The sequence below is a fragment of the Capra hircus genome, chromosome 5 (assembly GCF_001704415.2).
Source record: "Capra hircus breed San Clemente chromosome 5, ASM170441v1, whole genome shotgun sequence".
Lineage (NCBI taxonomy): Eukaryota > Metazoa > Chordata > Mammalia > Artiodactyla > Bovidae > Capra > Capra hircus.
Window position 1 is genome coordinate 108,843,127 of NC_030812.1, and position 27,086 is coordinate 108,870,212.

General features: G+C 49.3%; 1 protein-coding gene across 5 annotated transcripts in view; it reads right to left on the bottom strand.

The window, feature by feature from the left end:
* Positions 1-27,086, bottom strand: part of PLA2G6 (phospholipase A2 group VI) — a 57,453-nt gene that overhangs the window by 22,852 nt on the left and 7,515 nt on the right. For 3 of the 5 annotated variants that reach the window (XR_001918124.1, XM_018048750.1, XM_018048752.1), the window contains exons 2-7: positions 22,233-22,620; positions 10,090-10,305; positions 8,872-9,055; positions 7,136-7,323; positions 4,507-4,603; positions 3,178-3,360 (exon numbers count right to left, since the gene is read on the bottom strand). Coding sequence is in view for 4 of the 5 variants with exons in the window: in XM_018048750.1 (XP_017904239.1) it covers positions 3,178-3,360; positions 4,507-4,603; positions 7,136-7,323; positions 8,872-9,055; positions 10,090-10,305; positions 22,233-22,564 (1,200 nt within the window). In the remaining variant the exon portion in view is untranslated. The remainder of the gene's footprint in view (positions 1-3,177; positions 3,361-4,506; positions 4,604-7,135; positions 7,324-8,871; positions 9,056-10,089; positions 10,306-22,232; positions 22,621-27,086) is intronic. The other 2 variants (XM_018048751.1, XM_018048753.1) reach the window with 1 other exon arrangement.

Sequence of the window (27,086 nt, forward strand, 5' to 3'; positions counted from 1 at the left end):
GAAGCAGCGGCCTAGGTCAGCACTTCTCAAGGTAGGAACTGTGGACCCCCATGAACATGGAGACCCTTTAGAGGGTTCCAGAGCTTAGAACTATTTCATAGAAATATCAAGATGCTGTTTGACTTTATGCAGTGGCTGATTTTTATATAGTTGTTTGTTTTCTTTTTGGCTTAGCTGTGGCATGGGGGATCTTTCAGTGGTGACGAGCACACTCTTAGGCTTCCCAGGTGGCTCAGCTAAGAATCCATCTGCTAATGCAAGAGACGTGAGTTCAATCCCTAGACTGGGAAGATCCCCCGGAGAAGGAAAAGGCAATCCACTAAGTATTCTCCCCTGGGAAATCCCAAGGACAAAGGAGCCCGGTGGGCTACAGTCCATGGGGTCACAAAAGAGTCAGACACGATTTAGCCACTAAACAACAAGAGCAGCATGCAGACTGTTATTCGCATCATGTGGGATCTAGTTCCTTGGCCAGGGATCAAGCCCCGGGCCCCCTGTACTGGGAACTCAGGCATCTTAGCCACTGGACCACCAGGGAAGTCCCACGGCTGACTTTTGTACCAATGGTGTAGAAACATCTAGGGATAAAACTCCTGGTGCCTAAAGCACGAAGCAAAGCAGTGCCCACAGACTAACTGTTGTCATGGTTTTCTTCTCTGCCACGTGCTCAAGTGAAAAGTGGATTCATTCATTAGAAAGCCAGCTTCGGGGGACTCCCTTGGTGGTCCAGTGGTTAAGACTCTGAACTCCCAATTCAGGGGACACAGGTTCAATCCCTGGTTAGGGAACTAAGATCCCACATGCTGCTAGGTATGGCCAAAAATTAAAAAAAAAAAAAAAAGCCAGTCCCTTGATGAAGCACTAAGAAATGTTACTCTTACTACCTTCCTACACTGGTGTTTTCAGTGTCATAAAATGGAGAGTGTGCACACGGCGTGTCTGTGGCATAACCAAGTATGATGGTTGTCTCGGGAAAACTCCCATGTGACTGACCGAGTCGTGAGCGGCACAAGCTGCTTGTTCTTCATGAAACACTGTTTTCACTTGAGAAACGACTGGCAGGCAAACTATGATTGTTCAGCTCGGGGTATCTAGGAGACATTTTCTCAAAAATGAATGCAGTGTGCTGTCACTTCAAGAAAAACAGCTGGCAGTATTTTGTGCCAGTGATAAAACTCAAGCTTTCAAACAAAAACTGGAATTCTAGAAAACTGGTATACACCATGATGGGCTCCAGTGGTTTCCCCAAATTTAGAAACTGTTCTGATGAAACCTTAGTGATATTTACAAATGTGGGGGGGTGTTGACTGTATGATGAATCGAGTCAACATTTGGAAGCTGGGCATACTCAGAGAACTAGTATTTTCCAAAGATGACACGGAACTGTGCACAGGTTAAAAGATCCACGCAAAGTGCAAGAGATGCCAATAGATTTGACTGTCACAAAGTGTGAAAAGTCTAAGGAGATGGCTTCAGAGTGTCCACTGCACTCAACTTGTCAGAAACTACCCCTTGTCAAGTTTTGGTGCAGACCGTGAATCTGAGCAAACTGGGAGATAGTGAAGGACAGGGAAGCCTGGTGTGCTGCAGTCCATGGGGTCTCAAAGAGTCAGACACAACTTAGCGGTTGAACAACAACAAAGAATATCCACAATTATCTGAAAAGGTACAGTTAACCTATATTTTCCAACTATAAACACATCTATGTGAGGCCAGATTTTCTTCATATTTTTAACACATTCAACAACATACTGCAACAGAGTAAATGGAGCAGAAGACAGGAAAATCCATGCCTTCTCTGAAGCCAGGCATTAAAAAGATTAACAAAAATATAAAACAATACCAACTGTTTTCTATTATTCTCTGTTTTGGAAAATAAAGTTGATTTTCCATAAATATGTTACTTACAATAGCATGGGCTTGGTAAATCATTCTTGTTGTTGTTTTTTTTTTTAATTTAAAAAATTATTTTTCTTTCTTTTCTTCTTTGGCTGTACCAGGTCTTAGCTGCGGCATGCGGGACCTTTGATCCTTGTTACAGCATACAGAATCTTTAGTTGTGGCATGTGGGATCTAGTTCCTTGACCAAGGGTCCTGCTTTGACAGCACAGTCTCAGCTACTGGACAGCCAGGGAAGTCCTAATCATCGTTATTTTTAAATGAATTCATCAGTACCTTGAAAATCCCTCATTTGTAATTTTTAATATGGTCAATATGGATAGATCAAATTCAAATAAACAAAGTCTATGAGATTCTCAATAGTTTTTAAGAGTATAAAAGACAGACCAGAAAGTTTGAGAACTGTTCAACTACATAATTCAAAGGGCCCATTCAGTGCTAAAAATGTTCACAGTTCTATTTACAGTTTCAGTCTTTTGGGCAACATCCCCTCTACAATTATGACCTTTGGTATAAAACAGGATGTCTTTGAATTTGTCCTAAATCTACTTCTTTTAGAGTCCCAGAGAGATTTCCTAGTTTATGACTCTAAGACAAGCTGAACAGAATTATGGGTACCTATGGTTTATGAATTATGGGTACAATCACACACACACACACACGCACACACACACATCTGTAACAAATAACACTCCCTCCCCTGCATTTAATATGTTCACGCTGTAGTTTTCTAACCTCACTGCAGGCGCTTTAAGGGCAGAAACTGTGCTCTATGATAAACCAACAAAGGTGACAGTGCCTGCCATGGGCCACCAAGATGTGTAAGCAGGCCTGCCCTCCAGAAGCTTGGAGCCTTCCAGGGAAATAAGAGTAACATGCACATGAAGTTTGCCCTGATGATGCCGGGATAAGGACGAACATCCTGGGCATGCTCACTCTGTGACAGGTCTTACATGCGCTGCTTAGACATCTCTCATAGAGTCACAGGGTGTCTACCACTGAATCCACTCAACACCTCTGCCAGGCGGGTACTGACATCTCCATCCTCCAGATGAGGAAGTCAAGTCTGGCAGGGGTGATGTGAGTTGCCCAGGGCACTGTCAGTAGCCGGAGCTGTATTTTCCCCTCTCACTGTGTCCAGATGTCACATGGAGGCATGGGAATGAGAGGTGCTGGAGCGCAGAGGAAGCAGTTTTTATTCTGGACTCAGAGGGGGACCTGCCCTGGCCCGGGTGGTCACCTGACCTCTGCCTCATGGGCAGCCAACCTGGGGCTCACCGACATGGCCAAGTGCAGCGGGGTGTTGCCATGCTCGCCTCGGGCGTCAGCGTTGGCCCCGTGGGTCAGCAGCACCATGACACAGTCGAAGCGGTTGCGCATGACGGCCACGTGCAGGGCTGTGTTCCCTGCGGAGCTGGTGCCGTTCACGTCGCAACCCCGTTTCAGCAGCAGGCGGGCCATCTATGGAGACAAGAGTCCCAGCCCCGGTCAGCTGGGCGGCCGGAGCGGCTGTGGCCTGTGGCACCTGATGGCACCTGGGCACAGCCACATCCTCGGGCCTCTGGAAAGCTCCAGCAGCAGGAAGAGCCCAGGTGGCAGGTAGCCCCAGACCTTGCCTTCTACACCCCTCGGGAACTAGGGGACCAAAGACTGAAGACATGGTGACTTGAAAGGGGCTTCTGGGTCCTTTCCTGGAGCTCACAGGACCCCATCCTTCCCTGCAACAGTTCCTCTGCGCCCTGCCCCAGGGCTGCCCCGCTCACTATGACCCTGCCCGGGACCCTGCAGAGGTGTGACTCCCTCCCTCTGTGCCTTTGCAACACGCACCCCTGCTCACCGACGGTTCTGTGAGGCCTGCGCTCTGGAACCTGACAGACCTGAGCCCAGAGCTCAGCCTTCTTCCTTCATCCCCACTGTCTGAGCTGGGAAAGGCCACTGCACCCCTCTGCACCTCAGCTTCCTCTGCTGTGAAAATGGGGGTGCGAGTTCCCACCTCATAGAGTGAACAAAAGCCCTACAGGAGGGCCTGACTTGGTGTCTAGCTCCCGGCACGAAGGTGCCCACAGTGGCTGGCAGGCTCCTCCCTCCTGGCCCGTCGCGTTTGCAAGCAGGCCATGACCTTTGAGGGCACCCAGTGCACTGCTGGGCTGTGCTTCCTGGAGATGAGAGATCAGAGGCCTCCATCCTCTCAGGGGGTCAGAGTCTGGCTCAGGGACAGGCCTCAGAGGAGATGCTCGGCCATGCTCTCTGAAGAAGTTAGAGGCACCGCCATCACCGCCACCATCCACCATCTTTGATTTGCAAGGTACTTGACAATTTATGAAGAAATCTTCTCAGGCACTGCTTTGCTGACTTCATGACACCTCCCAAGGCAGGCCACGGACCCCCAGTTCACACATGAGGAGACCACGGAGGGGTACTGCCACCATGCAAGGCCAGGATGTCACCTCTCCTTAGGCTTACCCGCCTGGCGGGCCCACTGCAAGATCAATCCCGAGTGTCATCCTCAGAGGCCTCTCAGGAACCCCTTCCTGTTGGCAGCCAAGGAACCAAGGGCTCCAGGACCCTCAACCCTGCCCACCCAGCTCATCCTTAGACCCTGCTTACCTCTGCATTCTTGGCCCAGTGGAGGGGGCTGGCTCCATAGCGGGGGTCTTTGCTGTGAATCTGGCTGCTGTCCATGCTGACAATCATTTCAGCACACCTGGGGAGAGAGAAGCCATGTGGGAATAAGAAGGCTGGCGGGGGCAACCTGATGTTGAAAGAGGTCATGACTTCATCAACTGGTGAGGGAAAGCTCCTGCAAACAGAGTTGCAACAAAACCAACCAGCATGCATGTCATGGCATTTCAATGGTATCCTGAGTCCCTCAAGGCACATCTCAGGCCCCCTCCTCCAGGAAGCCTTCCTTGATGACTTCAGTCAGCAATGATCTCTCTCATTGGTGCTGGCTGCAGTGTTAGACAGGTTTGAGGTTAAGCCCCAGCTTCCTGCTGGTGACCTCTGGAAAGTGGCCCAGCCTGTCTGCAACATGGGAACGGTCCTAACTGGATGGGATGAGGAATAAAGGAGGATAAAAGGGTAAAAGATATTCCAGCACCTGGGCCTGGGCCTGGCACACGGCCGCTCTCCATCCTCCCCCCGCCTCCCTGGTGTTTCAAGCAGGGACTGCACCCTGTAGGAGGCGGTAGGCAGGGTGGTTAAGAGTACAGCTTTCCACTCCTAGACTCATCGGCAGAAGAACCGAAAACAGGGGCTTCAGGAGACACATGCCACTGCTGACCGCAGCACTATTCCCAATGGCCAAAAGGTGGAAACAGCCCAAGTCCCCATGGACAGATGAATGGCTAAGCAGAATGTGGGATAGATTAATACTACGGAGGACTACTCTGCCTGAAAAAGGAGGGGCGTTTTGATACCTGCGATGACACTAATGAAGCTTGAAAACGTTAGGCAAAGTGAAACTGGAGCTTCACAGACCCAGCTCTCTACGAAGCTCAGCTGAGTTGACGCCAACAGCAGAGGGGCCTCCAGATTAGGGTTGGGATGGAATCAGTCCCAGTAACCCTAACACTTGTGATTCTCAGAGTGCAACTGCTGGGGCTGCCATGTGGTGGCAGAGGGATGTGCCTCCTGGGGGTCCTAGAGGCGTGTGGCTGCGTGCAAGGCACACTGAGGGATGAGACAACTGGTTGTCTTATGTGCAACGGTCCACGCGGGAGGCTTGGGATGTAGCTGTGGGTGTCGGAGGAGGAAGCAACCTGGACAGTATCTTGGAAGTAACCTAGAACAAGCAGGTTCCTGGGGCCAGTAGGGTGGCTAAAGTCAAGCTGGAGCGGGGCTGCCATGCCAGCCCTTGGGTATGGGAGAGCAGCACCCATCACATGTGCCCATTTGGATCAGCAACTTGGTAACCTGGTGACTAAGGGGAGGGTGTTAGGGTTGTCTCCAACCATCTGGTCAGGTCTTTCTGAAAGTACTAGTTTGTCTTGGCTGTGCAAGTTGAGAATCAAGGAAACGAGGGTTTGCTGAGCTTGGACCAGACCTTCGAGGGGACAGCAAGGCCCTTCAGAGGCCAGCAAGGTGGGTGCAAACCCCAGAGGAAGGAAGACTCTGAAGGAGAATGAGAGTGCCTGCCTTCCACCCGAGGGGGGCCTCTCCCCGTTCTTTCTCAACGCTTATCTAGCGCTGAGGTAGATGGAAGGTACTGGAAGGTACTGTGTGACTCCTGTGTCCCCCTGTCTTGGACTTTCTCTCATCCATCTCTGTAAGGCCAGTGCTTAGCACAGTGCCTGGGACTGACTCATTCACTCGTTCGTTCATTCCAGATACTGTACCTTCTTGGTAAGATTTTGAAACAGTCATCTCTTTTACCCCACCCCACCCCCCAACATGCACCACACACACACACACACACACACACACACACACACCCCAACCATGGAGAATTCTCTTGAGACGGGGCTCTCTAGGGCTGGGGAGAAAGGAATGAATGAATGGTCTAGGGATTCCGCCGGCAGCTAAGACTCCATGCGTCCAGTGCAAGGGGTGCAGGTTCAATCCCTGGTCGGGGAACTAAGGTCCTACAAGCCACACAGCACAATCATAAATAAATAAAACAGCTAAATTCTTTAAAAAAAAAAAAAAAAAGAGTGGTCCAGAGCTACCCAAGACAAGGGCCTGGCACCTGCATCTCAGCCATGCGACCAGCCAGGAAGGAAGGACGCATGAGGCGGACGAGATCTGGGGCCACTATGCCAAATGTTCCTAGGCTTCCAGCTGGGAGCAGAAGCCGTAGAGCCCTGTAGCCGTGAAGGCGCTGTTCAGATCAGACTGAAGGGCTTGGATGGAAGAGGATCCATCCACCCTCCTTCAGGGGAGGGGGGCCTCCTGCACTGGGGCATCACCTGGAGAGCAGGAAAGGAGAACCCCCTGAAAAGTTTAAGATTGTTTTTCTCCAGTTTGGTAGAGGGAGGTACCTGTTCAGAAATTCAGGTGCATCACTGAACAACTGTGGAATTCCTATTCCTGCATGGTGGAGCTGGTGGACTGAGATTCACACACCCCCACCACTCCCCATTTATCAGATAGTCATACTTTCTTTGTGCCAGGGCAGCCCTTGGCACACGGCTCTGACACACATCTAAGGAGAGGGGGCCGCTGCTCGCCTGGGTGGGAGAACTGGCCGTGCAGACAAGAGGCCCAGTGGACCATGCAGGGCAGGGCAGGGTCTTACCCTTTTTGGGAGAACTTCATGGCCGTGTGGATAGGGTAGCCGCCGGGTCCCATGATGTTGCAGCGAGCGTTGCACAACAGCAGCACACGGACCATCTCCTGCTTCCCCAGCTGGCAGGCCAGGTGCAGCGGGGTCAGCCCCTGGTTGTTCACCTGGTTCAGGCCACCAGACGCATTCTTCCCTAGGAGCTGACAGCAAGACCATGGGGTGGGCAGGAAAGTCAAACACAGCGAGGCCCCCAACCCGTCCCTCCCCTAACACCCACCACCGTGGCCGTCCCTCTCTGGGCCTTCAGGGGAAGGGAAGAACCCTGTGAGACTCGGTGAGAACCCAGCCAAGAACTTTAAGAGAAGCAACAGAGAAAGGAGGCTCCAGGGGCAGGCAGAAGCTGGCTGTGCCGGTGTTGGCTGAGGCGCTGGTCTGGCCCGACTGTGGCGTGCATGAAAGTTTTCTCAATCGGGAAACTTAAAAGCAGGTTGTATCTGGATGGGCACTGGGGGTCTGGGTGGGAGTGAAAGACTTGCTTTTCACTGCATATCCCTCTATCCTGCCTGAATATCGTTTTGCTCTGTGCAGGTATGATTTCTTTAAAAGAAAACAAAACAAGATAGCAGTATTCGTAAGACAACTTGCAAGGCTTTTATTTCCTTGGTTGTGGCTGAAAGCTGTCTGCCTGAGGTTAATTATGACCCCTGTGGACCCTTGTGATTGGCTGGGTCTGAGAACAGGCTGGGGACCCAGCAGGGAAGCTGAGGTGCTGGCATCCAGGCCTGACTCAAGGGCAGTTCTGCCGCTCACAGCTCTGTGGTCCTCCCTGGGCACATTTCTTAACTTCACTGAACCTCGGTCTCCTTGGTGAGGAGAGGACAAGAGCCCCCATCCACAGAGAATTAACTAGAACACATATAACACTGAGTACAGGGCCAGATACAAGGCCAGCGATGAAGGACGGGTTCTGATAAGAGTGTGTCCCACCCTCTGCTTGGAGCCCGGCTCCATGTGGCACTGTGCTGGGCCCACAGTGGGGTCTCTAAGGGTGAAGTTCAACAGTGGGTGCAGAATTCCCTTCCCACTGAGCACTAATCATAAGACAGGAATCCACATTGGAATGTGGTTCCATTCTAATGCCAAGGGCAGAGAGAAGGATACAACTTTGGAAGAATCTTCTAATTCTAGGCAATAAAACACTGCCCAGTATTCTGTCTCTTCTCTCTGATATAGAAGGTAGCTTTTTCGTCACTTGATTTACTCGCCCACAACTTTTATTTTTTATTTTTCTGCCCAGCTAATCAAAACTTTAACAGAAGGAGTCTCTCTGGCACAAATGCCTACAGCAGCCTGAAGGAGTTTTATTTGCTTGAGTTCCTGTAAAAAGCTAAGCCCCAGGTCCTGCTGGAGCATAGGCACCTTGAGGCAGGAGCTGAAATGCATTCACCCAGCCCAGGGGTCAGGCCTATGGCGGGTGTTTGGGATAAACTGATGGGCGGGTCTGGACTTCGAGATCAGTTTGCTGGGCTGGAGGACTTTCCCTGGGTCATTGGACCAAAGGGGTCAAGAATGTGTCTCCGTGACAAGCTTGTAGAGGAAAGGTAGGGTGTGGGGTAGACCCACCACAGAGCAGCTCAGGCCTCAATGATCAAGGTGGGAGCAGTGACACCGGAGCCCAGGGTCCCAAAGACAGCCGTGGGCCCTGTAAGGTGGCCAGCGCCAGTCGCCCTGTCCCCACGCCTGCTCACCTGCAGCACTTGGGAATTGTCACTCTGGACCGCGTAGTGGAACGCGGTCTCTCCGCTGTTGTCGGTGGCGTCCATGTTGGCGCGGCAGTGCTGCACAAGCTCCGCCAGGACCTCGGTGTCGCCCTTGCGGCAGGCCAGGTGCAGGGGCGTGCAGCCCTCCTCATTCTCCTTGTTATTTGCGCAGCTGCAGGGGAGGGAGGGCTGCGGCATGAGGGGTGTGGCGCCAAGTGGGTGGGGTGCTGAGGAAGCCAAGGGCACACTCAAAGGAGGTGGGCGAGGAGTCCAAGAGCGTGCATGTCCTGCTCGAGCTGTCTGGTTCAAACCCAGGGCTGAGTCACTGAGTTATTGTATCAGATGTCATTTTCTCCTCCATTTTTAGTTCCGTGTGCACACCTGTATGAGGGATGTGCCCGAAGGCCACCTCAGCCTGAAGTGAGCGGTGGGGTGGCGTAGAAAGAATCACAGAAGGCAGAAATCTCACCAACCTTGGGCAATTCACTTAAGCTTTTTCTAGGCATCAAAAACCTTATCTACAAAACTATAAAAAATAAAACCTGCCAGGTCTGCCGTAGGAAGTGGATAGAACTATTGTGAGATGAAACACCATGATGTCCGGGAACAGGCTGGTTAAGCTGTAAAGGACAGTGAAGGGTTTTGAGCTTTGGGGCTGGGAGCGGAAGCAAGCTGTCTGAGGCGGAAAACTGGAGGCATGGCCACCTCAGGGCAGGATGGCGAGCTGGAGTCCGCTGGCCGGCACGGGGCCCTCACCAGGGCTACCCACTGACACGTGTTGGCCGAATGGAGGTATGAATGAAAGTGTTGCAGCTTTAGAAGGGCAACCAGGCCTCTGGAAGGAGACACCAAGGAACTGGAGCCTCGTCAGCTGAGTGACCTTACAAGACACATAACCTCTCACTGAAGTGACACTACCTCATGGGCATGTCGAGAGGATTCAAGTTCATGGGGTGTCGAAAACAGCAACCAGGGACCTGGCACCTGGTAGCCACTCCAGAAACATTACAGTGCTCTCTCTGACTTCAGTCAGCATTCCTCCGCTCCAACCCAGAGGCAGTGCTGCCCCCCTTTTAAGTCAAACGTTCTGGGTCACCTCTGATGCTATGGAGGGGAACTGAGGCAGGACTCAGAACTCCCCATCCCCACTCCCAGTGTCTCCAGGGTCCTGCCTTCCCGCCCCACCTGGTCAGGTCCCCCGCCCACCTGATGATGCGGCTGTGATGGAAGCACTCTCGGATGCCCAACTCCACGGCCAGGTGGGCCACCGACCAGCTGGGGTGGCTGCGGATGAGGTCGGTCAGCTGCTGCAGGACCTCAGCTTGCAGGATGTGGGTGGAGCTCTCATAGAAGGGTGGCAGCTGGGAAGAATACTGCTGGAAGTTCACCAGGGCGTCAGCCTCTATCTCCAGCTGGAAGAGTCTGAGGAGCCAGGGCAGAGGAGGAAGACGTGAAAATGAGCCAGGAGAGGCCCTCAGCCCATGCCCTTGGTGGAATCCGAGGACTTGCGTCCCCTCCAACAGGCCCCTGCCTGCTTCCAGGTGTGGACTGACCTGCTCCAGCTGGACTCTCCTTCCTCCCACACACACCCTTACATGGAGGTGGTGCTTCTTTTTTATCTGAAAAGATTTCCTGTCTTTTCTTTCTTTTTTTAAAAAATAACATCACATATATTTCCACAAGCACTGCTGCATATCCATGGCCCAGCATGTAATCAAAACTCACCAGGCACGTGAGGAGATAAGAAAATATGAAAGAAAACCAACAGCAACAATAGACAACAGAAACAGATCTGTAAATAGGGGTGGGGCGGGGCTGCAAACCCTAAAGCTATCTGACACAGACAAAATACCTGTGACAATATTCAAGAGGGCAAAACAGACAATTTCGGCAAATCACCTTAAACTATCAAAAACAAGAACCAACCAAGTGGAAATTGAAGAACTGACAAATACAACAGCCAAAATTAAGAGCCCAGTGGCTAGGTAGAAGAGCAGATTGGACAACGCTGAATAGAGAGTTAGTGAAAAGGAAGATAGGTCAGAAGAGAGTAAACAGAATAAAGCATGGAGAGATAAATCTTGGAAAATACAGGAAAATAGATAAAAGACATAGAAACCCCATGGCCAGAGGAGCCCGGCAGGCTACAGTCTGTGGGGTCACAAAGTCAGACATGACTGAGTGACTGAGCACAGAGGATAGATAATGAAAAGGTCTAGCACACAGATGGGTGGAGCCACAAAAATGGGATAGAAAGAGAATTACATAAGACCTTTCTGGTGGTACGGTGGATAAGAATCTGCCTGTCAATGCAGGGGACATGGGCCCAGTCCCTGGTCGGAGAGGATTCTTCATGCTGCGGAGCACCTAAGCCTATGTGCCACAATTACCAAGCCTGCGCTCTGGAGCCTGTGAGCTGCAACTGCTGAGCCTCTGTGCCGCGACTTCTGGAGCCCATGCACTAGAAACTGTGCCTCACAAGAGAAGCCGCCACAGTGAGAAGCCCACTCGCCACAACCAGACAGTGGCAGCCGCCCTCTGCAATGAGAGAGACCCAGTGCAACCAAAACCAAAACTAGTCAACCAACTTTTCAAAAAAGAAAGAGAACTGTACAGAAACCACACTTGAAGAGGTAATGGCTATGAACTTTCCAAGACTGATGGAAAGCATTATTCCATCAATTTAAAATATCCTATATATATATAGGATATAAAATATCCTATATCCTAAATTACTAATCTACCCCCTTCACCAAATCCACACTCACACTCCACCCTGAGCCACTGAGCAGTGTCTTTATTCTTTAATCTTCCCTGGTGGCTCAGATGGTAAAGGCTCTGCCAGCAATGTAGGAGACCCAATTTTGATCCCTGGGTCAGGAAGATACCCTGGAGAAGGGAATGGCTGGCTACCCACACCAGTATTCTTGCCTGGAGAATTCCATGGACAGAGGAGCCTGGTGCGCTACAGCCCATGGGACTGCAAAAAGTCAGACACAACTGAGCAACTTTCTTTCACTTTTTACCATTTAAATTGGCTCCGTAACTGCTTTACAAAGACAGTATGATGGAAGTTATGCTATCCTAGTTTCTAGACCAAGGCTTTCAGAGACTAGAAGCCTCTATCTCTTTTTTCTTGGTACTCAATCATCACACTGCAGGGAAGCTGAAGCACCTATGGGGATGACTCAGCCCCGGAACCTTAACCCTGAATGAACTTCCAGTCAACAGCCAGCACCAACTTGCCAGTTGTCACTCATCTTAGAACTGGATCATGCAGTCAAGTCACCCCATATAATACCATGTATTGAGTTGGCCAAAAAGTTCATTTGGGTTCAAACGTACTTTTTGGCCAACCCAATAGAATCAAACTGAGACTTTCCCACTAAGGTGTGCTCAACTCACAGATTTGCGGGCTAAATAACAATGGCACCCCACTCCAGTACTCTTGCCTGGAAAATCCCATGGGCGGAGGAGCCTGGTAGGCTGCAGTCCATGGGGCCGTAAAGAGTCAGACACGACTGAGCGACTGAACTGGACTGAACTGAACTGAAGACCCCTTTATTGTTCTGGAAGATGTCAAAGTACCAATTATAGTTCTGTAAGGTCAAGGATCATCGAAAAAGTAAGAGAGTTCCAAAAACACATCTATTTCTGCTTTATTGACTATGCCAAAGCCTTTGGCTATGTGGATCACAATAAACTGTGGAAAATTATGAAACAGATGGGAATACCAGACCACCTGACCTGCCTCTTGAGAAATCTGTATGCAGGTTAGGAAGCAACAGTTAGAACTGGACATGGAACAACAGACTGCCAAATAGGAAAAGGAATACATCAAGGCTGTATATTGTCACTCTGCTTATTTAACGTATATGCAGAGTATATCATGAGAAATGCTGGGCTGGATAAAGCACAACCTGGAATCAAGACTGCTGGGAGAAATATCAGTAATCTCAGATATACAGATGACACTACCCTTATGGCAGAAATTGAAGAACTAAAGAGCCTCTTGATGAAAGTGAAAGAGGAGAGTGAAAAGGTTGGCTTAAAGCTCAACATTCAGAAAACTAAGATTATGGCATCCTGTTCCATTACTTCATGGCAAATAGATGGGGAAACAGTGGAAACAGGGGCAGACTTTATTTTTGGGGGCTCCAAAATCACTGCAGATGGTGACTGCAGCCATGAAATCAAAAGACGCTTACTCCTTGGAAGAAAAGTTTTGACCAACCTAGATAGCATATTAAAAAACAGAGACATTACTTTGCCAACAAAGGTCCATCTAGTCAAGGCTATGGTTTTTCCAGTAGTCATGTATGGCTGTGAGAGTTGGGCTATAAAGAAAGCTGAGTGCAGGAGAATTGATGCTTTTGAACTGTGGTGCTAGAGAAGACTCTTGAGAGTCCCTCAGACTACAAGGAGATCCAACCAGTCCATCCTAAAGGAAATCAGTCCTGAATGTTCTTTGGAAGGACTGATGTTAAAGCTGAAGCTCCAATACTTTGGCCATCTGATGCGAAGAGCTGACTCATTTCAAAAGACACTGATGCTGGGAAAGGTTGAAGGTGAGAGGAGAAGGGGATGACAAAGGATGGGATGGTTGGATGGCATCACCAACTCAAAGGACATGAGTCTGAGTAAACTCCGGGAGTTGGTGATGGACAGGGAGGCCTGGCATGCTGCAGTCCGTGGGGTCGCAAAGAGTCGGATACGACTGAGCAACTGAAGTGAACTGAACTGAAGGTCCAGGATGTATGTTACAATCTATAGGGTTCTATCAAGATTTGTGAAGGGTTTCAGATTTTACCCTAGTTGCAAACTAACAAGTGAGTCTAACACAGTTTCATGGATGCTGGCAGAAGGCTCAAGATTCCTGGATCAAAGACAAAGGACAACTTATTATTCACAGCAATAGCATTTGTGCCAGAGGATCAGCATTTGTGCCAATTCTCTGGGATCCATTTCCCAGAGGGTGACATGAAGAAGGTCAGGTGACACCTGCTCATGTTGCCTTAGAAGAGAGAAGAAACCTTGAGTGCAGGGAACTTGAATCTGTTAAAAATCATCAATGAGAACATCTGTCTAAGCTTTGCTCTGGAGGAAAATATTATCTTGATTACACAGTAGAGTAAGCAAGCCTACACTTTGCTCTAGAAAAAGACCCTGCCTCTATCTTCCACGGCTGTTCACAAGACAAACATCCTTGTGAAGAAAGTGTGGAACAAAGGGAGTCAGAGGCTCTGCTTGTAAGATGTACAGAAACACAAAAGGCCCATGGAGAACTACCTCCCTAAAGATATCATTAAAAGATAATAATAGAGTATAGATTTCCAAGCTAATAGAGATGGGTAAAATGGAATAAGAAGAAGAAAACATTCAATCATGAATTGCAAAACCACTACGCTAAGTGAAAAAAGGCAGATTCACAAGACTACAGGCTGTATGATTAAAATGAAAGCTCTCAGAAAGTGGGAATAAAAAGGAACATTCACAATGCAACAGAACAACACACGGAACCTACAAAGGTGTGTATCTGGGTATTACTTTTGAATCCTGCAACTTTACTAAATTCATAGATTAGCTCTAGTAATTTTTCTAGGGTGTGTATCTGGAATCATGTTCATCCTCTTGCTCAGTCACTAAGACACATCTGACTCTTACAACCCCGTGGACTGTAGCCCACCAGGCTCCTCTGTCCATGGGATTTCCCAGACAAGAATACTGGAGTGGGTGGCCATTTCCTTCTTCAGGGAATCTTCCTGATCCAAGAATCGAACTCACATCTCCTGTGTGTTCTGCATTGGTAGGCGGGTACTTCACCACTTACTCCACACAAGTGGTAAAGAATCCACACAGTCTTGAAATACAGACATACAAAATACCCCTGCCAAAACGCTGTAAGGAAAAGAACTTTATGTTTCAAATGCTCAAGACAACTGAGCAGACAGTTGCCCAAAGAGGACTGCCAAATGGTCAATCAACATATCGAAGGGGCTCAACTGCATACGCATCAAGAAAAGGCAAATTAAAACCACAATTACGTACTACTACAGATCCAATGGATCAGAGGACGTGACATAACAGGAAATCTCACTTGCTGCTGGTAGAACATGAGATGAGCATTACTCGTGGACGTTAAGAATATGTACTGCGTCGACCCAGCGATTCCAGTCCTGGATAGATGCCCAGCAGAAATACAGGCATGTATGCACCAAAACCAGAGACAACCCAAATATCTGCTAATACCAGCAAATGCATAAAGTTAGGCTGTAGCTACACAATGGGATTCCACAGCACTGAGAAGGACTGACACAGCAATGTGCAAAACGCAGACCTCCAGGCAAATGCTGGTCAAAGGAGCCAAACACAAAAGCAGTTCTAGAAGTCAGATTAATGATTATCTTGGGAGGGTGGGGAAGAGGGGCTTTCAGGGTGCTGCAATGTTCTCTTTCTTGACAAGGGTGGTGTGACTTGTCACAAATACCTCAGTAACCATCACTCCTGGGTATATATCCAAAGAAAATGGAAGCACTAATTCAAAAAGATACATGTGCACCAAGGCTCGTGGCAGCATTATTTACAATTGCCAAGTTATGGAAGAAACCTACATGCGCACCGACAGATGGACAATGGAATACGACTCAGCCATAGAAAAGAATGAAATTCTGCCCTTGGCAACAAGGGTGGAGCTATAAAGTATTATGCTTAGTGACATAAGTCAGAGAAAGACAAACATAAGACGCCATCACTTATCTAAGGAATCTAAGACATAAAACAAACGAATGTATGTATCAAAACAGAAACAGATTTACGGATGCAGAGAACAAACTATTGGTTACCACTGGGGAGCATGCAGAGAGGAGGGGCACAATAGGGGAAGGGGATTAAGGGATACAGAAAACTACATTTAGGGACCTCCACCGTGGTCCAGTGGTTAAGAATTTCTCTTGCATTGCAGTGGACACAGGCTTCATCCCTGGTCGGGGAACTAAGATCCCACATGCCATGGGGCAACTAAGCCCCCATGCCAGAACTAAGACCTAGTGTGGCTAAATAAATAAATATTAAAAAAATAATTATGTATAAAATAGATGGCAACAAGGATATATTATACAGCACAGGGAAATTAAGTCATGGTTTTATAATAACTTTAAATGGATTATAGTCTATAAATATACTGAACCACTATGTCATAAACCTGAAACTGTAAATCAACTAGACTTTAAAAAAAAAAAAAAAACCAGAACATACAAAACAAAGAGAACAAACAGGAGGAGAGGAAATGATGGTGAAATATGTCAGAGGAAAACTGCCTGAATGCGGGCCGTGCCTGAGGGGGAACGTGGAGTTTAGGAGATTTTTTTTTTTTAAGCTTATTTGTACAGCGATAGGAAATATCTAGTAAAGAGGGGGGAATTATGTGGGAGAGAGAGGAAAGAACTGGTGAACTGATGTCCTGACGCGGAGAGGGGATGACCTGGAGGCGGGAAGGGGCTCAGTCAGACGCACGGCTGGTGAGTCTAGAGTCACGACGGGGAAGGGTCCGGATGCGGGTACAGGTTGGAGTCAATGGGGTGGAGGGAGCTCTTTTTCTCTTCCCCTGGTTTCTGCTTTCTCAGTGAGACAGAAGCCAGGTCATCAGACCACGGAGAGGAGGGACTGGAGGTGGAGGAGGGAGGACCAGATGCGCCTTCCAAGAGAACCAGAGAGTTTCTTTGTTAATTTGGAGGCACTAGGTCTTAGTCGTGGCATGGGGGCTTGGTTATCTCATGGCATCCCGACCAGGGATGGAACCGGTGTCCTCTGCATTGCAAGGCAGATTCTTAACCACTGGACCACTAGGAAAGTCCCTACATGTAGGCTTGCCAAACGCATAGGCTCACATCCAGCCCATCCACCCTGAGAGCTCAAAGTGAGAGCGGTCAGTGTGGAGGGGTGCTCCACCAGCCACGGTGGAGAACTGGAATTAACTTGTGTTGGGGTTTTGCCAAGTAAACGTGATGAACGGAGAGGACAACAGGAAAGCAGAGTGTATGCAAGTGCGTGAAGACAATGTGCTGCGGGGCTTACTCTAGGTAAGGAGTGAAATTTGGAAAACTCAGCAGTGGCCACAGGACTGGAAAAGGTCAGTTTTCATTCCAATCCCAAAGAAAGGCAATGCCAAAGAATGCTCAAACTACCGCACAGTTGCACTCATCTCACACACTAGTAAAGTAATGCTCAAAATTCTCCAAGCCAGGCTTCAACAGTACGGGAACCATGAACTTCCAGATGTTCAAGCTGGTTTTAGAAAAGGCAGAGGAACCAGAGATCCAATTGCCAACATCCACTGGATCATCGAAAAAGCAAGAAAGTTCCAGAAAAAGATTACTTCTGCTTTATTGACTATACCAAAGCCTTTAACTCTGTGGACCACAACAAACTCTGGAAAATTCTGAAAGTGATGGGACTACCAGACCACCTGACCTGCCTCTTGAGAAACCTGTATGCAGGTCAGGAAGCAACAGTTCGAACTAGACATGGAACAACAGACTAGTTCCAACTTGGGAAAAGAGTACGTCAAGGCTGTATATTGTCACCCTGCTTATTTAACTTATATTCAGAGTACGTCATGAGAAACGCTGGGCTGCATGAAACACAAACTGGAGTCAAGATTGCCAGAAGAAATATCAATAACTTCAGATATGCATATGACATGAACCTTATAGCAGAAAGCAAAGAAGAACTAAACAGCCTCTTGATGAAAGTGAAAGAGGAGAGTGAAAAAGTTGGCTTAAAATTCAACATTCAGAAAACTAGGATCATGGCATCCGGTCCCACCGTTTCATGGCAAATGGAAGGGGAAACAGTGACAGACTTTATTTTGGGGGGCTCCAAAATCACTGCAGATAGTGACTTCAGCCATGAAATTAAAAGATGCTTGCTCCTTGGAAGAAAAGTTATGACAAACCTAGATGGCATATTAAAAAGCAGAGACATTACTTTGCCAACAAAGGTCCATCTAGTCAAGGCTATGGTTTTTCCAGTAGTCATGTATGGATGTGAGAGTTGGACCATAAAGAAAGCTGAGCGCCGAAGAATTTATGCTTTTGAACTGTGGTGCTGGAGAAGACTCTTGAGAGTCCCTTGGACTGCAGGGAGATCCAACCACTTCATCCTAAAGGAAATCAGTCCTGAGTTCCAGAAAAAAGATCTACTTCTGCTTTATTGACTATACCAAAGCCTTTAACTCTGTGGACCACAACAAACTCTGGAAAATTCTGAAAGTGATGGGACTACCAGACCACCTGACCTGCCTCTTGAGAAACCTGTATGCAGGTCAGGAAGCAACAGTGTTCATTGGAAGGACTGATGTTGAAGCTGAAACTCCAATACTTTGGCCAGTTGATGTGAAGAACTGACTCCATTTGAAAAGATCCTGATGCTGGAAAAGATTGAGGGCAGGAGGAGACAGGGATGACAGAGGATGGCATGACAAAGGATGACAGGTTGGATGGCATCACTGACTCAATGGACATGAGTTTGAGTAAACTCGAGGAGTTGGGGATGGGACAGGGAGGCCTGGTGTGCTGCAGTCCATGGGGTTGCAAAGAGTCAGACACGACTGAGCGACTGAACTGAACTGAAATGAAGGAGTGAAATTCACAATAGGCGTGGGGATGGTAAAAAGGCGGCAGGGTCATTGCCTCATCTGCAAGGGGACACCAGGCATTCAGAATACCAGAGGGAAGGAGCAGATAAGTAGGAGGCAGAGGTCGGAAAGTGGGATGTTTGGCGTTTGTATCTATGGGAGAGCTGCTGTTACTGGTGATGACTGGGCTCAGGCAACGGCTGTGCGGTCAGGCATCACGAGCCCTGGGTGTTAGGCGTGGCACCCTATGAATGAAACAGTCACCAAGAGTCAAGCCAGGAGCAGTGATGGCACGAGGCAGGTCCGAGCCACGGGCTCACGTCTTCGAGGATCTGGGGGAGATGCCTGCCGCCAGGGGAGAGAGTGGATGTTAGCCTAGGATGCGATGCACTTCATGACTGAGGGGCAAAGAGCAAGCGACCCCACCTCCAGACCCAGTGGGAGGGAACCTGGGAGGGAAAACTCTTGGGAGGCCTGCAGAGAAGCACTGCCCTCGGGTGGAGTCAGGTCCAGGTTAGAACAAGGAGGTGAAAGAAAGATCTGGAGAAAAGGGGAGGATCTGGCACACCCACGGGGCAGTGTCTTTTCTCTCTTCTAGAACTGAGCCTGCAGACTAAAGCACCCTGGCATCAGCATGGGGAAGCCTCTGCTTTGGTGGAAGCGGCCTGTGGATAAGGGGGCCCCTTATCCAGAGGGCCTGGGATTCAGGAAATGGCAGGCAAATGCATGGATATGCATTTAGCAGGGGAACAGGGAACCCTGAGATTCTCAAGGGGGTCCTGGACTGAAAAATGGCCAAGAACCATTGGGTTAGAGGGTTTCTAACTCTCTCCCTTCTTCCTCCCTTGGTGACTTTGCTCTGATGCACTCTTAGGCCTTCTGTTGAAATCTTCCTCACCAGCATGGGCCAGCTCTAACCCAAGCACCCCAGAGAAGCCTTTCCCATCTCTCCTGCATGTACACTTTGACCTTCGGTGGTCATGGGCTGGTCCATCCATCCAACCAAAGTTGACTGCTGTGTAGGTGTTCAGTCATGTTCAACTCCTTGCAACCCCACGGACTGTAGCCCGCCAGGCTCCTCTGGCCATGGGATTCTCCAGGCAAGAATCCTGGAGTAGGTTGCCATTTCTTTCTTCAAGGCGTATATACAGAAACCAAGGAAAGGTAGATGGTAGGTACACTGAAGCCACACACACTTTGCATCACCTCTTCTGAGATGGTAACAGTGTTAAATGTTGTTCTTATTGTAACCTTCATTCAGAGACAGACTGCAAAGTTTCATACGGATGGCTGTAGTTCAGCGGACCTCCGAGGACAGAGCCCCAAGGTTTAAACACCTGCCAAGTACTGGATACTAGCTGAGCGCTAACAGAAATGACTCAGACCCAGGCCCTGTCCTTCCGGAGTCTGTGGGCTGGTGGGGGAGACAGATGGGCAATCTAAAACAAGAGGGGTGGACAGAAATTCAGGCAATGGTGAGGGAGAAGAGAAGGGTAAGCACAGGCTCACACAGCAGGTGCCCGAGAGTCATGGGCCAAGGAGTATGGGGAGAGCACCAGGGCAAAGAGAAAGTAGAGAGGTGAGGTCTGTGCAGGGAACGAGTCTCACATGAGCCTGTTAGGGCACTCAGTCCACTGAATGCAGGTCCTACTCCACCTTTCCTGGCTACTGACCTGCCCTTGCTGGAGACAGGGTATGGGCTGAACAGTGAATGGGTAAACCCCAGGGTGTGTGTCCAGGCAGAGTCCCAGCACAAAGGGCCTCAAAAGTCAACCCCCTAGGGGCCAACCCCTAGGGGGAAGTCAACCCCCTTCCCTAGTGGTCCGGTGGCTAAGACGTCATGCTCCCAGTTCAGGGACTCTGGGTTCGATCCCTGGTCAGGGAACTAGATCCTACATGTAGCAATCAAGAGTTCACATGCCGCAACTAAGACACGCAGCCAAATAAATAATTAGAAAGAAAAAAACTCAGTCCCCTTTTGAGAAGAGAAGGTCACGTGTCACATGTGCTTTGCTCATTCCTCCCAGGATTCCAGGGACGTACAGCCCTGCTTCTGCTGAGATACCAGTGGGAGGCTGGCGGGGCTCATCAAGGACCATATGTCACAAGTCAATGTCAGCAGCGAATGATTAACTCACACCAGGAAGAGAAGTATGGACGTTATCACAATGTACACAGCAGTGCTACAGGTGACCGCCGCGGGGCTTACCCCAGAAGAGCCAGACGCCTGGCCCATATGCCAGGCTGGGGGCCCAGGATGGGCCCGGGGGGAGCTGGACACTGACCCCCGCAGCTCATCCCACTGAAAAGGGCCCTGCCTGGATGAAAAGGAAGAGGTGGGTCCTCGAGCTAGAACGACTGGGTCTGAAGCCCGGCTCTGCTATCCAGCGGCTTTGTGACTTCAGCAAGTTACTTAAATTCTCCGAGCTGTGTTTCCTCCTCTGTAAGGAGGGGTCAGTGACAGCCCTGCCTCGGGGGACGGCCATGAAGATGAAGGGAGCTGAGAGTCAGACCAGTGCCTCACACACACTAATATAATGCAAAGCTATCAGAGCTGCATCTATACCAGCCAGCATCCAGCTCTCCGTCCATAGGGATGCTGCAGGACTCCCAGGCCTTTGGAAATAAAACCTGAGGATTCATGTAGAAGACCCCAACCCCCTGTCCCATCCCGGAGCTCTGCAGCTATAGAATAGGAGCACCTCCACCTGGAAGCAGGGCCTTGACAGCCCCATCCCACACATTTAAGTACTTTGGCCATCACTGAAAGCCCTCCAGCAAGGAAAGGAGGAGACTTAAAAGACAGAACCCTGACCCCCTGAAGAGGAAGTCCAGTACCCCGAGCCTGCTCTCCACAAAGTGCAGGGTGTTCAGAGCAGTGGGGTAGACCCCCACCGCCACGCAATGACGACCCCCAGTGAGAAGCCTAGGGTCAGGCACAGCAGGCCCTCGCTGCAGCCCTCACTCCCGGTCACTCCCAGGCCTTGGCATCCCCATTTCCGCAGCTCTTCGGGATCCCAGCTCCAGCATTCCACCCTCTAACCTCCACTTCCCACCTCCCAGCTCACTCCCTGGATCACAAGACAACTTGCCAGGTGAAACCAATGAAGAAGGGCCATCAGCACCAGCCCAACTCAATGCTAGTCTGCCGAGCTCCCCCAAGCTCCTTGCCTTCTGGGTCACTGGCCTCTTCTGTCCCCTTTTCTCAACCGGCTCTGCATCTGCTCGGTTCCCTCAGCCCTGTCCTGGCTTCCTACCCTTTCCTCTAGCCCACGGAGGGGGCCCAGCATGCCCTGAGAAGCACAGGTGTCCACCCCTTCCAGGCTGCCCCCAACAAACCTCGGCCAACCAGCCCCTCCAAGGACAGTCATGCCTTAACGACCCAGGACTACCGGCGATCCCTGGACCTTTCCCGATGTGACTTTCTCCACTTCCTCATCCTTCCTCCCTCCCTCCATCCACGTGGGTCAAGCCTCAGGGCAGGAAAACAGTTGTCCAGCTCCAGTCCCTGCTGCCAGGACCCTGATGGGCCGGAAGTTATCCAGGCCAGGAAGTCCCTCCCTCCTTTCTAAGAGCGGCCACCCCACCCATCACAGACCCCTCAGATGTTGACTGGAAGAAGCTGCTGTGGGTCAGGGGACCTCCAGGCTGAGACCTGGGAGGAGTTAAGGGAGCAAAGTGGGGGTGAGGGAGGGGGCGACTGACCATTACCCACCGGAATCCGCTCTGGGGGTTCCTGGGGTTGACCAGGATGCAGTCCCACGTGCGGTTGGAAGAGTTCTGGAACAGAATCAGCTGCCCTTCCTCTCGGACCCGGCGGCGCGAGTGGTAGTCCTCAACGGCCACCTCCTTCACCCGGAACGGGTTCACGAACAAGTTGGTGACGCTGCTGAGGGTGTTGACCAGGCGGCCGAAGAACTGCATCCTCTGGGGGGCCGGTGGGGTGGCCCCACCACCTTCCCCCTCAGTCTGGAAGAAAACGGAGTCTTGGGTCAGCCGGGCGCGGTCTCCCATGCCCACCTCACCACGCCTGGCAGCTTCCTGCATGGGCACCCCGCTGGCTCCCCACCAGCGCTGTCCCCTGGATCTGGGCCTGGAGGGACCTGGAAAGAAGGTGGGGAAAAGAAAGAGAAACAGCACTGAGTGGGACGGAAGGGAGGCTGATGGAAAGTTCCAGAGCTGCCACTGTGCACAAGCGAACAGCGCTGTCCTGCCCCCGACCCAGTTTCCCCAACAGAGACTCAGTTTCCTCATCTGCGGTGCGGGGCGGCCACGATCAGAGAAGGCGGCAGACATGAACACACATGACAAGCAACACTTCCCTGTGCAAAGGGGGGCGGGGCGGTTCTCACTCTGCAAAGTATGGAATCGACTTTTGGGAACTCAAAGAGCTCGGCATGGCTCATTTCGAGTCCACAAACAAAACCAGTGTCACCTCTCTACTGGATGCCACAAGGGGACCAGAGTCACCTCACAATCCATCAGGGCCATATATCTCAGATCTTCGGTGGGGACTTCCCTGCCAATCTGGTGATTAAGACCAAGCACTTCCGCTTCAGGGGACACAGGTTTGATCCCTGGTCAGGGTAGTTAAGATCCCACATGCCACGAGGTGCAGCCAGAAAATAAAATAAGAAATAAAACCTTCCGTGTCTGCTATCTCAGGCTTCCCTTGGAGTTCTGAGAGAACACCAAAGCATGCTCCTCAGAAATGCGTGTGACCATAAGACGCAGAAACAGTAACACAGGTTTGGATGGAAATTTCGTTTCATACTCATAGGGTCCCAACTGTCTGGCATGGAAATTGGTCTCAGTTTGGATGACAGAATTAGATTTTAGGTTCCCAGAAAACACCCTACCTTCCTCAGGCAGTGCCACCAAATCGGTGGCAACTGGCTGGAGGCCGCCCTCTGCCTCTGTGCTAGGATGTCACCTAGCAAAAGGGTGGTGAGATGTAGGACATAGTGTGGGAGTCTTGGAGGAGAGTGGACACTCTGGTCTACGTGCAGATGGAGGACCAACCACAGGCATGAAAGGAAGAGTAAGAGGCCTACAAAGAATCATCAAAAAAGGGAGGCTGGGTCAATAATAATCACCACATCAGGAGACACTAAGCACTGACGAGGTAGTAGGCCCTGAGCTAAGTAAGCACTTAGTGGTCTCATTTAATTCTCACAAACTATATGAGGCAGATGGCCCAGGCACAGAGTGCAACTCTGGAGCAAAGCTGCATTCAAATCCTGTCCTCACCACCGACCCTGGGTACATTACTCACCCTCTCTAAGTCAGTTTCCTCAACCACAACATGTGAATCACAACAGTGCCTAATAATAGAACCTCAGTTCAGTTGCTCAGTTGTGTCCAACTCTTTGGGACCCCATGGACTGCAGCACACCAGGCTTCCCTGTCCATCACCAACTCCCAGAGCTTGCTCAAACTCATGTCCATTGAGTCACTGATGCCATCCAACATCTCATCCTCTGCCATCCCCTTCTCCTCCCACCTCCAATCTTTCTCAGCATCAGGGTCTTTTCCAGTGAGTCAGTTCTTCACATCAGGTGGCCAAAGTACTGGAGCTTCAGCTTCAGCATCAGTCCTTCCAATGAATATTCAGGACTGATTTCCTTTAGGATTGACTGATTAGATCTCCTTGCAGTCCAAGGGACTCTCAAGAGTCTTCTCCAACACCACAGGTCAAAAGAATCAGTTCTTCGACACTCAGCCTTCTTTATGATCTAACTCTCACATCCATATATGACTACTGGAGAAACCATAGCTTTGACTACATAGACCTTTGTTGGCAGAGAAATGTCTCTACTTTTTAATATGCTGTCTAGGTTTGTCATAACTTTTCTTCCAAGAAGTAAGCGTCTTTTAATTTCATGGCTGCAGTCACCATCTGCAGAGATTTTGGAGCCCAAGAAAATAAAGTCTGTCACAATTTCTATTGTTTCCCCATCTATTTGCTTGGTGATGGACAGGGAGGCCTGGCGTGCTGCAATTCATGGGGTCGCAAAGAGTCGGACACAACTGAGCAACTGAACTGAACTGATAGGACCAGATGCCATGATCTTCATATTTTGAATGTTGAGTTTTAAGCCAGCTTTTTCATTCTCCTCTTTCACTTTCATCAAGAGGCTCTTTAGTTCCTCTTCACTTTCTGCCATAGGGTGGTGTCACCTGCATATCTGAGGTTATTGATATTTCTCTCTGCACTCTAGATTCCAGCTTGTGCTTCATCCAGCCCAGCATTTCTCATGATGTACTCTGCATATAAGTTAAATAAGTAGGGTGACAATATACAGCCTAGATGTACTCCTTTCCCAATTTGGAACCTGTCCTTTGTTTCATGTCAGATTTTAACTGTCTCTTCTTGACCTGTATACAGACTTCTCAGGATGCAGGTCAGGTGGTCTGGTATTCCCATCTCCTTGAGAATTTTCCAGTTTGTTGTAATCCACACAGTCAGAGGCTTTAGCATAGTCAATGAAGCAGAAATAGATGTTTTTCTGGAACTCTCTTGCTTTTTGATGACCCAACAGATGTTGACAATTTGATCTCTGGTTCCTCTGCCTTTTCTAAAACCAGCTTGAACATCTCAATTCTCAGTTCACGTACCATTGAAGCCTCACTTGAAGAATTGTGAGCATTACTTTGCTAGCATGTAAGATGAGTGCAATTGTGCGGTACTTTGAACATTCTTTGGCATTGACTTTCTTTGGAATTGGAATGAAAACTGACCTTTTCCAGTCCTGTGGCCACTGCTGAGTTTTTCAAATTTGCTAGCATATTAAGGGCAGCACTTTCACAGCATCATCTTTTAGGATTTGAAATAGCTCAGCTGGAATTCCATCCCCTTTTCTAGCTTTGTTTATAGTGATGCTTTCTTAGACCCACTTGACTTCGCACTCCAGGATGTCTGGCTCTAGGTGAGTGACCACATCATCATGGTTTTCTAGGTCATTAAACTCTTTTTTGTATAGTTCTTCTACATATTCTTGCCACCTCTTCTTAATATCTTCAACTTCTGTTAGGTCCTTACTATTTCAGTCCTTTATCGAGCCCATCTTTGCATGAAATGTTCCCTTGGTATCTCTAATTTTCTTGAAGAGATCTCTAGTCTTTTCCATTCTATTGTTTTCTTTTATCTCTTTGCACTGATCACTTAGGAAGGCTTTCTTATCTCTCCTTGTTTTTGTTTGGAACTCTGAATTCAGAGGGATATATCTTTCCTTTTCTCCTTTGCCTTTTGCTTCTCTTCTTTTCTCAGCTATTTGTAAGGGCTCCCCAGACAGCCATTTTGCCTTTTTCTTGGGGTTGGTTCTGATCACTGTCTCCTGTACAACGTTACAAACCTTCGTCCATAGTTCTTCAGGCACTATGTCTGTCAGATCCAATCTTTTGAATCTATTTGTCACTTCCACTGCATAATCATAAGGGATTTGATTTAGGTCATACCTGAATGGTCTAGTGGTTTTCCCTACTTTCTTCAACTTAAGTCTGAATTTGGCAATAAGGAGTTCATGATCTGAGTCACAGCTCCCGGTCTTAAATAATAGAACCTGGCAGGTAGTAAATATTCAGCACTAGCCCTCTTTAGTTCCATTACCCTTCTTTTACAGATAAGGAAACTGAGGCTTACAGAACATGATTAAAGAGCTTTGAAAAGACTGTAAAGTTTTGTAATGTCTTTCCTTTTAAGATGTGTGAGCAGACTGTGAGTCAGTTTCTTCTCCTTTAACCCAGGGACAACACTCCCCTCTCCTATGTTGTAAGGATTAAGTGAGCACCTTGTGAGAATGCTTAGACCTATCCTATGTCAGGATCCTTCTTTCTTCCACACTTGGGAGTTGAAAGGACAGAGGAGCTGGGGCACCTACAACCCGGGGAGCAGAGCAGGACACTAAGGACAGCCAAGGGGACTGGATTCCAAAAAAAGAACCCCCAAAACGTAGCACACAGCACACGCATCAAAGTGCATTATAACAAGTTTTGTTTTGACACAAAATGGAAGCAACTTCAGTATCCAGCATTAGGGGAACTGTAAATTATGACACATTTACCCTAGAGACACCATGTGGTCAGTAAAAGCTGCTACTGTGAAGGTCATAACAACTCAGAAAAAGCACGTGGTGTCGTCATAGGCTCAGTCCACCCCACTGTGCTCTTCAGGGCTGCAAGCTCGGCCTGCGAAGCCCCTGCCTCCCCCTGCAGCCTGTCCCTGTCAGTCCCCGCTGTCAGCTCCAAACTGCACATGATTCCAGAAAACAATGTTTCACACCATCTCGCCTGTCTGCATTGCTTCGTCTATCTAGGATATCTTTTGTCTCTGTTTCTAGCTGGAACACTTCATAACACAAACCACATCAAGCACGTGTGTGCCTCTTTCTGTCCTCTGGCCCCGTTCCAGGACCTCTGCATATATTAATCATTTTCATCTGCACCAGCCCCTGTGAAATTGCTACCATTGTTATCCTCATTCTACACATGAGACAAGCAAGAGACAGCGAGGTAAAGTAACGGCCCAAGGTCACACAGCCAGTAGGTGGAGGAGGGAAGCCCAGTTGGG